Source organism: Trachymyrmex cornetzi, unplaced genomic scaffold (assembly GCF_001594075.2).
Source record: "Trachymyrmex cornetzi isolate Tcor2-1 unplaced genomic scaffold, Tcor1.1 scaffold16, whole genome shotgun sequence".
Taxonomy (NCBI): domain Eukaryota; kingdom Metazoa; phylum Arthropoda; class Insecta; order Hymenoptera; family Formicidae; genus Trachymyrmex; species Trachymyrmex cornetzi.
Genome location: NW_017296201.1, coordinates 6125084 through 6136924, shown reverse-complemented (window position 1 = coordinate 6136924; position 11841 = coordinate 6125084). Strand labels below are relative to the sequence as shown.

Sequence of the window (11841 nt, the reverse complement as noted above, 5' to 3'; positions counted from 1 at the left end):
AACGGTCATGAATCAGTGGTTATCGTAAATCAATAAACATTTTCAGCATGTAACAATCGTTCTGAAAATTGCCCTATTGCTCTTAAATAAACTGATCCTGTGATTTTAAATCCTTATAGCCACCCGTGATCCAATTTACCATGTGCATACATAATTCTCAATCTTCCAACCGACACAGAACGCGTATTAATTAATCGAAATGGGTCAGCAATATTTGCCGAATGAAAACCCGCTATTTGCGCGTCGTATACCTTTCTCACAAACTGCCGGATGCAGAAAATGGACTCACTCTTACGTCATTATGTTGTTACACGTATCATGATAATGATAACCCAATGGCGGCGCGGTATGTCAGAGCGTTCGAGGAGTTGCATATCAAATCGAAAGTCAACAAATTACGCTGCAGTTAATGAGAGACTTGTTTCGACTCTCCGAAGAGAGCCACGTAATTATTAAATCGTTAAGGAGAGGGCTATACACGGACAGGTACCATCGCTTCTCACGATCAGCACGAGGACGACTCGTTGATGCTTAAATTATCGTTAGCACCAAGCGTGTTTCACAATTTTTTTTTAAACTTCATAGTTTTCGATCGTGAAAAATTATTTAAAAATTACTTGCGGATAAAAAAATCTATTAAAAAATTTAATGGTTTTATTTAATAATTTTTACATTTACATTTTTACATTTATGAGTAATTGTCCGTGACGTTTTCTACTAAAAAAAGTTTCTATAAACATCATATGGAAGTAATATATTTAGTAAAATTACAAAATACGCTACGGTTAACTTTATGTGAACGTTTAACAAAAAATTAACTTCATATACTTTTGCTGTGTGAATTCCGAATAAAGATTTAGAAAATATTTTTATCGTTGTTGTGTTGTATGAATAAAAATATGACTAAAATATAATGAATAAAGGAATTAAATCATATCCTTTGCATAAATAAAGAGAATAACTCATAACGTTGAAAAATGCAGCGAATAAATCTAGTAATTATTTCATTTTATTTAATTACTCTACCTACGCAAAAGACATTACTAAATATAAAAACTTCTAGCATCTCGTTTAAATAAGCTAATGTGAAGTTACAGTACCATGAACTTTTCCTACATTTTTATCTCGATCGTCGTGCCCTTAATTAAGAGTCACGCGCGCACTTTCACGCTACAATTATACCGTGTATTATTCGAGCATATTTACAGTTTATATAGAACAATTCTATTTTATAAATAGACTCTTACATGGAAATATTTTCATAATTTCACATTGTAGAGAATACGAGATTACATTTCTGTAAAAAATTTCAAAATTAATTTTCATTTATTTAACATAATAAAAATTTTTCTTTTTTAAATCGCTGTGTTTTGAGAATTAAATATATGTATATTTCTATTATTCAATGTTCTGCTCTCTCAGATTATTCCATTATTATAAAGAATACAATGAATAGCTATTATCTCACATATTATATAAAAAGCGTCTCTAATACTCCAATAACCCATTAATATTTTTGTAATTTTCGAAATATATAATCTTCTTTTCCTATATGAAACATATGATGTCATGAAAGCTCATGTAATTATGCCCGTGAAATTAAATAAATGTACGTAATTAATTTGAAAGAAATAACATTTTTTATACTATTTTCGATCCATTACTCGACGAACAAAAGAATACTCCGCTGGTAAAAGGATACATATGTATCCTTTTACCAGCGTAGCTTCATTTTCATGTCCGAGCAAGCCGAGTAAGTCATATTTAAATATTTTACATACCGACGAAACATTCACTGGTAATCCGTTTATGTTGATAGATATTTTTAGAAAATTTTAATGGCATAAATCGCGCATTCGCGCGAAATTGTTGGATTGCAGTGTTACACGCACATAAATATCTCCGCGCATTCTTATTCTGTAAAATATGAGTAAAATATCGCAATGCGAAGCGTACGCGATAGCTGTCGCAGGAATAGAAATTTATTATGTGGCCGCTTAATTTATTGTCCAAGTTGTACGCTTGAGGTTTGCAAAAATGTATTATGGATTTAATAACTTGATAACTCAAAATACATAGGCGTAATTATTCAACATGATAGTATCTGAAAGAAAGAAAGATTTTTCTTGAATGATCAGATTATGACAATGAATTGTGATAGGATTATGACGATTTCAATATTATTCACAGTAGCGACAATATTGTCTAACAGAATTTTCGGCTCATCGATATTAATTAAGCTTTCTTTATTATTATAAATGAGAGCGCGATTAATGCAAACGCATGTAATTCGAGAACCGACAAGCGTAAAGCTCTTGAAAAGCGTAAGATTAATGGATCTCGTAGTCGGCGGCATTTTTCGTAGCACGGTGGAAAACGTTTCATGTTAAAAAAAAAAGAGCATTTACATGAACTCATGTAATAATCGTGAGATCATTCGGCTTCGTATAATTCAAAGTCGCTCACTGGGTGAGTTGCCATATTAATTACGTCAACGTTTAAAATTTTGATGGCTGTAAACGTCGATACGCCTGTAGGAATTAATCTCACTCGAGCGACTTTAGAATTTATTTATTCGCTTTCTCGCACCTTTTCCCGAGCTTCGGTATCTTCACGTGCGATTACCTATATGTGTTTCAACACAGCCACTGAAACGAGATACCTCACACGAGATACCTTCGTCTATTTTCTTAGTTGAGTTTTCCTCTTTCTTACGAGGAAATAAATATTTATTCAAGATACAGAGATGCCGCCCACTTCCGGCTGAACATCAATTAAAGACATGTGTAAGGACCGCGCACGGAATGCGTGTTTATTCATCATAGATTCACGCACCGTCTTCTAATGACACTCGTGCCATTAATCTACACCGGTGTCCTCATCCCATGCGTATTACAGGTGCGATAACTCAATCGAGATGACGCGAGACGCTTTAAAACCTACGCCCCGTTTATTAATATTCCGCGGTTGTACCGTAAGTGGTTACGTCTGTTACTGACACGGCATACAATCGAGTCGAGTATACGACTACGCGAATGCTTGTAATATGCGCGTCGCAAACGTTCGCGCTTATTTCGAAAATGGAGAATACAGCGAAAATTCGAAACAGCGTCAATTAATACTTTTTAAAAAATGCCATGCGCCCGAAATTCCGAAACATAAATTGTAATACTATTTAGAAAGCGTCATATCAATTTATTATCGTAATACTGCACTTGCGTTTCTACAGCCGACGATGTTACAATTAATTCGTTACGCGCGTATTAATTTTAAAATAATATAAAACTTAACATTCTTTTTTTACTTTTTATAGCACCGTAGAGTACTATGGTAAAAAGAGTTGGAATTTAAGTTAAGTACACATTCATGAATATTCTCTCGTTTCGCAAAGTGGATATAACTTTTATCGCTAGTTCTTTCAATGGCACAATTATTAAAATATACTTCGATATTCTCATCCCATTCAATATGGATTAATATTCATCGACAATCCCGTCAATTTCCTCGCTCATACACGCAAAGCTTATTTGCGTTCTGGTTGATAGATACATGCAAAGCTAATTACTAATTCCGCGTCGTATTAATGAACTCGTTTTGACTTTCTCCCACCCAACTCATCATCCCGGCTACGAATCTCTCCTGCGCTTTCATAAAGCATCGGATCTGGTTTCTATGTGGAAGTACTTGAGAAGAACACAAGCTACTCGTGCGGATTAAGCCGACGTGCAGCTTATGCGATATTCGTGTACTTTGCCGAGAATATATTACAAGGCCTCTAGTTGATATTAATTATCTAGTTATCAAAAAACTATTATATACATATAAACGAGTCTTGTCACGAAATCTCCCTCGACACGTCATATCTATACGTTCGAACAATATTGATTAAAAATTAAAATACACTGACGTCAAAACTTCCATTCATTCATCACTACTATCTCAGATTATGACGTCAGAAGCGGGAAAATACATAATAAAAATTCTTGCAAAATATATTAATATGGAAATATGTTTTAATAAAACAACACTTACAATCGACAGAATTGACTTGTAAAATATCTACATCGGAAATTCTCCTTTTATTTCGTTAATTCATAAATAATCGTATAGTTTGAAATAAATCATGAATAATCAAAGACGAAGAAATAAACAATATTCACAGCTATGATAAATTTGTCTAATTAATAATATAAATATAAATTAAGAAATAAATAAATAAAATTATAATACGAAGAAATAAATATGATTTAAGTTCTTTCCAAAATAACAAGATAGTTTTCGATACATTCTATGGGTCTGTTCTATCGATTACAAATGTGTGTTTCAAATGGAAAATATTTTTATTCAAATTTAATTTGCAAGAATTTTTGTTGTGTTTTCTCGCTTCTAACGTCAGATCAATATCAGATAGTAGCGATGAGTGAACACAAGTGTTAATTATTACATTTGATAGATCATTCAGGAATAAATCTGCATTGCACGATGTAAATGACATTCTTCGCATGTGGTCGAGATTACGATCACGATTTAGCGTAATTCTAAATTTCTGAAAAAAATCTCATCGACAGCATTATCGTTCAATTTGCCTTACCGAGAGACGCCGCGAGCTATGATTCTATTGTCAGCGAAATACGTAAGAGTCATATTCCGAGACGAGTTCTACGTTTAACTCGAATAGAAGAATCCAGTAGCTTGTCGAGCTCGATCATCGGCACGGTATGGTTGAACGAATTCCAATTATCGAAACTAGGGAGCGTCGCCATGAACGGCTCTGAGATAGCTCGGCGTGCACGAGAAAATCGTATGAGGTACGTTATATCCGAGCATGAGCTTGGCACGTAGAAAATATAGGACGAAACTGATTTTCTACCCCATTCTCTCATTGGAGGAACTTTTTATCCAGAGGAAAGGACGGAGATGAAAATATTTTAACCTTTTCATTCTCGTAGAGAGGAAGAGAGAGAGGGAGCGAGAGAGAGAGAGAGAGAGAGAGAGAGAGAGAGAGAAAGAGTGAATTCTCGTTTCAACCTTTAGAATTTTTTCTCCCATGTCACGGTCAAAGAGAGTTTAATCAAGTACTTTTCATAAATTATCTTTCTATGCTTTACGCCGTTGACGGAACATTCTTCGAGCTCAACACAAAGCTTTAATTCGTAATCTTAAATCGCGGAAATGACCCAATTGCTGTGTGATGAGAGGATTTAACGAGAAACTCATGTTGCGGTTACACGACGTGTGTGTTCCAGAATAAAGGGGAACATCGGCAGACATCAAGGAGATCGCATTTCGTTAGCAAGAAACATGTTCGATTCAGTGCCAATCATGCGGTGTCTATTCATGCTCCAGATTCTAATCGCTGTGGTGCAGCCCAATCTCGAAGCTCGGCAACGGCTATTTAACGTCAAAGGTAAATTTCGTAATACATAGATATGTTCCTAATGCTGCTTCTACTAATTATCGACAATTTATCGACACCAATGGCTGCGTTCAGCAGAAAAAGCAGCTTTTCAACTGTTGTAAAATTTTGGAATATGACTGGTCTTGCTCTTAGTTTCTTAATGGATCTAAACGTATAAACCAATCATATTCAAGAATTTTACAACAGTTGTAAAGCTGTTTTTTTGCTGAACACAGCCATTGTTTTGATTTTATTGCAAACAGAACAAAAAATAGAGAAACGATGTTCAGCTTGATATAAATTTTTGCTTTTCTAACGTTAAAACAAAATATCTTATAAGACCGTAATGTGAATACACAACAACTAAGAAATGAAAACCTTAAACGATCAAGCTTAAATAATTTAGTATGAATTTATGTATCAAATCCTATAAACTACGCGTCGAATTTAACTTTCAGTCTTGAAACACGATCCTAGCAGAACTAGAATAGTAATATCACAAATTAAAGCAATTTAATATTGATGCTCATAAGCATCTAAGGAAAGATATTCATAATCTGATGCTAATGAGCATCCTTTCCGTTTTTTTGTTATCGAGACTCTTCCGCCAGTTCAGTACAAATAAGAAATTTGCAATCTCTAAAACAAAATACGGCGGAATCGGGTAAACTTGATTCGCATGCAACCTCGCGTCCACTTTCTCGAGTTTCTTCGACTCGCATGAAAACTGGCCGTGGCGAGTTCTCGAGGAGAAGCCTTACCTTTGCGGGACGCGCTCCTATTAAGAGCACGAATAGGAACGAGTCGTACAATACAGGCGCGGCGCAGCGGCGTTGGATTTTGCAAGCGGCGAAGGAGGCAAAAGGAATCGCAGAAAGAATTGCAGATGCGAAATTCCTCCGGGTGACTGTAGGGATTCGACCTCCAAAAGATTGATCTTTCGAAATGATAATAACGATTTTTAATCGATCTATTTTGCAAAAAATTAACTTTTATAACTAAAAGGATCTATTTTAACCCTTTCATCTAATTTTATTGGAATCATGTTAAAAAATTATTTTTCATTCAGTTTAAAGACACTTTAAAAATTAAAATAATGAGAATGGGGCTACGAGCCAAACAGTCTTGATACTATATTATTAAAAAACAAACAGTTTATTAAAACATACGTTTTAACTCCAATCGGGTCATTTTCAATGTTAGAACGCAATTTAGATTTCAAACGGAATTCATTAATCATTCTAATAACTCTAAATTATAAAAATATATAACATAATTATACGAACAAAAAATTATAAAAACATATTGATTAAATCTATCACTTTGATTGTGAAATACGCTCCAGATACAATATTAAATCGCTTTGTCGTCAATGATTGTCTTACAGTATCTGGAGCATATTTCACAATCAAAGCGACGGATTTAGTTAATGTTTTTATAATTTTTTGTTCGTATAATAACGTTATATGTTTTTATAACAGAGAATAATTAGTTATTTCCGTTTGAAATTTAAATTGCATTATCGTTTTAACGTTGAGAATTATCCGATTAAAGTCAAAATATATGTTTTAATAAACTGTTCGTTTTTTAATAATATATAGCATCAAGACCTTGCTTGGCCTGTAGCCTTATTCTCATTATTTTAATTTTATTTAATTATTTGATATATTATTTTATATATTAATATAATTATTTTATATATTATTTTTAATACACACTTTAATAAGTAATTTATTACTAAATAATTTTTTTCAAAATGTTGACTATTTTTTTAGCATTATTCTATACGTTTGATCTCAGATATCGACAGGATTAAATAATTTCAACGGAAATGTTTTCAAATTTAATAAAATATACACAAGATCTAAAGGGATTTTTTTTTTACAAAGAGGGCTATTTTAAAATTAACTTTTTATTTAAAAAAAAAAACAATTTTTAGCGAATCAATCCGGAGATCGCACATTCCTAAAGCCTATATCACACTACGCATTGGAGACTGAGAATTGCAAATTGAGGATTAGAATTCAACCAATTAAAACGAAATGGATTAAAATTAAAATTATCTAATTGGTCAAATTCTAATCTTTAATTCGCAATTCTCAATCTCCAATAGATAGTGCGACATGGGCATAAGTAACCGACGGGATATGTCGTAAAATGCTAATTTGCGACTTATTTATACACCAGAACATTTTAGTGGCTGTTAAATACTCACTGCTGATTTTAATTATGTCGATAAATATTTCGAGTGTGTTGCGCCGATTGTACGGTAGTGGCTCGGGATAACTATTACTCGGGATCATAATTGATTGTCATCCGGTAGTGCCCACAGTACAGCATGAATATTGTACCCGGTTTCGACGTCGCCGCGCAATTTCGCTGATCTTATCGGGGGATATCGGCCAGCGCGAAATCGTCGGCTGGCGTGCGGCCAATCGACATAACTTTTAGCGCTGCTTTTGACGTGCTGTACCACGCGGGAAATGCTGATTCCGCGAAGCTGCAGCGCTGATGCTCGCGAAGTCTGTCCTCGGGGCAATTCCGACAATTCGAAACTACTGCTAAGCGCATAAAGAAATCAGTATTATTATCGTCGATGAGTTCTCAGATTTTTATGCAAAGATCCGCGGGAGTGAATACATTTATTTACGACAATGGCAATGATTGGCGCAAAAAACATTTCTTCTCATGTCTACGGAGTCAGAGATCAAATGTACTTCAACTTTAAATCATGCAACCAGAAATTCATGGTCTTCGTCTGAAACATCTCAAGCACCATTTACGCTATTGTACTTATGTCAAATCATTTGTCAACCGTGCATCCAGAGATGCGACAAGTCAGAGTGATGGATGCGTTCTCCTTCGGATGCTTCCCCGTACATTCGACCGACGGAGAAATAACCTTTTCATCGAGATACTTCGTTAACAGCTAGTGTTTCGTTGGAGTCAGAAATCTTCTGACGACGTGGTCAGGCACAAAGACGAATTTCACAAACGACGAGCGGTGAAATGAAAGAAGATAGATTTCATGGACGAGGCAACAAAATACAAAAACGTCCGTAAGCTTCGGAAGACAATGAAAAGAAACGGTCTTGGACTCGATGTCACGTCGAGAGGTTGGCGCCGCATTGAAAATTCGCAACCGGGATGCATGGGACGTAGATCTCCTTTTCAATGTAGATCTCCGTCATCGGTAGCGTCTCCTAATGAGTCTGGTCGCTGCGGTAAATATTTATTTATTCTTTCCGTGGGCGAGAGGAAAACAATGCGCGCGAGACGTCAAATTATGGCAACTGAGAGAAAGGGAGACATGACGAACGAGCCGTTTCGAAATTACCCTCTCGTTAGAGGGTAGTTATTATGATCAGGGAAAATTACATGCCGCGCGCGGGAGACCTGTTTACCGAATACCGTGGCCTGAAATCTCTGGGCCTGGGTAACTGACATAGGTAATTTATCCGGCTCGCGATAACCACCGGCGTCTCTCTTTGGTGATTGCGGAATTATTAACTCGCCCGAGGTAACGTAATGACGAGACATTAGTGCGGTTTGCGCCCCATCGCACCGATCGCCTTTCTTCCGTTCTTTTTCTTGATCTTTCTCTCTCAATTTGAGAATTAACGGCCGTACTGGTGCAAAAGAAAATATTATCTCTCGCTCTCGTAACCGTTTTCGCTGAAGCGAAGAGTCCCGGAATCGACGAAGGATAAATTTATCGAATCGTGGCAACTCAATGGACATACGTTGCCGCAATAAAGCGAGAAAGCGTTTCACGACGAGTTGTGGAGCCGTTCGTAATCAACCTGAGAGCTCTCAAAGTAACCCGAGTGTGTTTGCCAACCCTAGAAAGATCACTCACAAAAATGACGTATGTCTTTGCCGCTTCTGTCTTTGCCTGTATACGTCAAGTCGCGGTCGCCGGATGTAATCAATTTTTCGATTGAAAACATCGCTCCTATCCACAATTTAGACCAGTATGGGCTACCGTTTGAAATTGGTTTCTCTGGGATTGAATGACATCACAAAATCGTTTAGACGAACCGATTGAAATATGTATAATTGTTCGGAATAATCCAATTTAAATATCAGCTATGCGCGTTACAAATCCCAGTCAACATTTTTTATACGGGACGAACAAGACATGAATCTACCACATTAAAAATTGCAATATATCCTGAGAGCCGTACATAGACTACGTTCGGAGAGAGTGCTATTAGCGCTATTGCATTATTCTATTCTTGTCTAATGCACGATGAAGTAGATTAGAATGACAATAATGCTGACAGCGCTCTCTCCGAACGCGATGAAACGCAGTTTTGCCCTAATAGAATAGATTACACTGAAAAAAGAAGTGTTTAATTTTACAATTTTAAAATGTTTTATTCTAGTCTCCATTTTTTAAACACTTACAAATATTTTAGTTTTAAACTTTTTCAATAGACAGATTTGAAACATGAGGACAAGAATAAAACACATTACTTTTTACAGTGCATCGATAAGTAACAAAACAAATAAATATGTGAAAGTAAAAATCTTTAGCACGTATATGTAAACATTGTATTTTTCTCTAGTTTAGGTACTTTTAATCACTAAACTGATGATTTTGTAATGAGTATTAAGATAATAGTGATTAATCATAGCTAGAAAAATAAAATATTTATAATATCATCACACGCACAATCATATCTGAGATAATTAAATTTAAAATTAAGAATATATATATTGTATTCATAACATCTAACTTTGACCGATTATTGGCGTTCTCCATCATATTTATAAAACATTTATATTATCAAGTTAAAGTCAAATTAAGTTTAAACCACAATTTAACAAAAAAATGAAAAAGCAGACCTTAGAAGGCCAAGCAGAAATAACGTATTCCCGAAACGTATTCACGTGGCCATCAAGAATCTTCGTACCCTTTTTATCTTCCGGCGGCAATTACGGATATGCGATGGCGCCAACCGTTCGCAAAATCAATGACGGAAAGGAGAAGAGTGTCTGAACTCAGAGGAGTTCGCGAGTACTCGTGTCTGTAAAACCAACACGACGAGGCGCCCATTCATGGCTCGAACACGCTGAAAAATCACCCGTTCGTTCCCCGCATAAATACGCGCGGCCAGGCCAAGCAGTGTGGGCGTCTCGTGTATATCCGTGCCACGGATATACACGTTATATTATAGTATACGTGCAGAAGAACACGAATGCAAACGGCGTCGCATCTGCACGCACCTGCACAGAGACACGCCGAGAGAACACACACGCGCGAGGGCGATCGCGTGGGTAAACGCTGTCAATGGACTCTCCCGCGCGAGATTTCTTTTTCCCTTGTCCTCTCTTCGACGGGTTTTGATTCTGGGCCGGACATCGGTGCCGCAACCGTGAGAAATGAAAGGCGAACCGCGTAGGCATGTCGGGAAATGTGCGAAATCCAAAAACGTTAGGTACAAAGTAAGTCCACGCCGCGTCGCGTCGCATCGCGTAGGCACATCGATGACGGCGATTTCTCATTTATCTTCGACGTACAAGTGTTGTAGCGTTGTTCTGAATATTCGGCCGTCTTGTATATCTTTAATAGCCGATCGTAGATTTGCATAATTTGCGTCGAAGAAGAAGTATAGTAATACACGCGATGAAATAAATTTTAAATAAAAAAGATATCAGAAATACGAAGATGGAGACGCGAAAAAATATACGAAAATATCGTTTCTTTTATCACGTTTATGATAATGATGTTTTTACTTCGCAGCAGATAAACTTGAGGCTTCTTACAAAACTTGAAATTTTTTTTTTTTAATTGGTATAAAAATAAAAATAAAATCATTGTGCTTCATTAATATCAAATTTAAAGGTCAGCATAACGATTAGGTTTTTTAACCGTAACTTCGAGACTAGCTTTTTATCCTTAGCAGTTCCTTATTACAATATTCCATTGTAAATATATGAAAAAGGTCAGCCGTGTCGAATCCCTTGCCATAATATCCCACGCGTGCCCCTCTTTAACTCCGCTAAATGTTTGAGATATAAATCATAAGGATCGTGTATGTACGGCAACAAAGAAAAAGATTCAATGGGCAATACGTAACGCAAACATTGCCTCCTAGCTGGCCATTGTGACAGGTACAGCGACGACTCGCTGCTTGCGACTTAACGCGATATTGTACCCAGATGCGTTAGGTGCATCTATCTCTCCGCGAGATAATAAATTGCAAACATAACCAACCATTTACCTGAGTACGCTTATTCACCGTTGGCCGCATGTTACACGAACGTGCCGCCTTATCTCAGTAACCATTTCTACGGAACAAGAACTCTGGAGATATTTCTCTCAAGAACTGCCACACGGCACCGTTGATACAGTGCACGGTGCATCGTAAGAATCCGGATATTTTCTGTAATCTGCCATATTTGTTGCCTTTTATCTAAATTCACGAGCCACGAGC

General features: G+C 36.3%; 1 protein-coding gene across 1 annotated transcript in view; it reads left to right on the top strand.

Moving 5' to 3' along the window:
- The first annotated feature begins 5258 nt into the window (after window positions 1–5258).
- The window catches only part of LOC108758579 (A disintegrin and metalloproteinase with thrombospondin motifs 7), a 45417-nt gene continuing 38834 nt past the window's right edge, over window positions 5259–11841 (top strand). Inside the window, exon 1 of the mRNA XM_018503578.1 lies at window positions 5259–5407. Within this exon, the coding sequence (XP_018359080.1) occupies window positions 5302–5407 (106 nt within the window). The 5' untranslated portion in view covers window positions 5259–5301. The remainder of the gene's footprint in view (window positions 5408–11841) is intronic.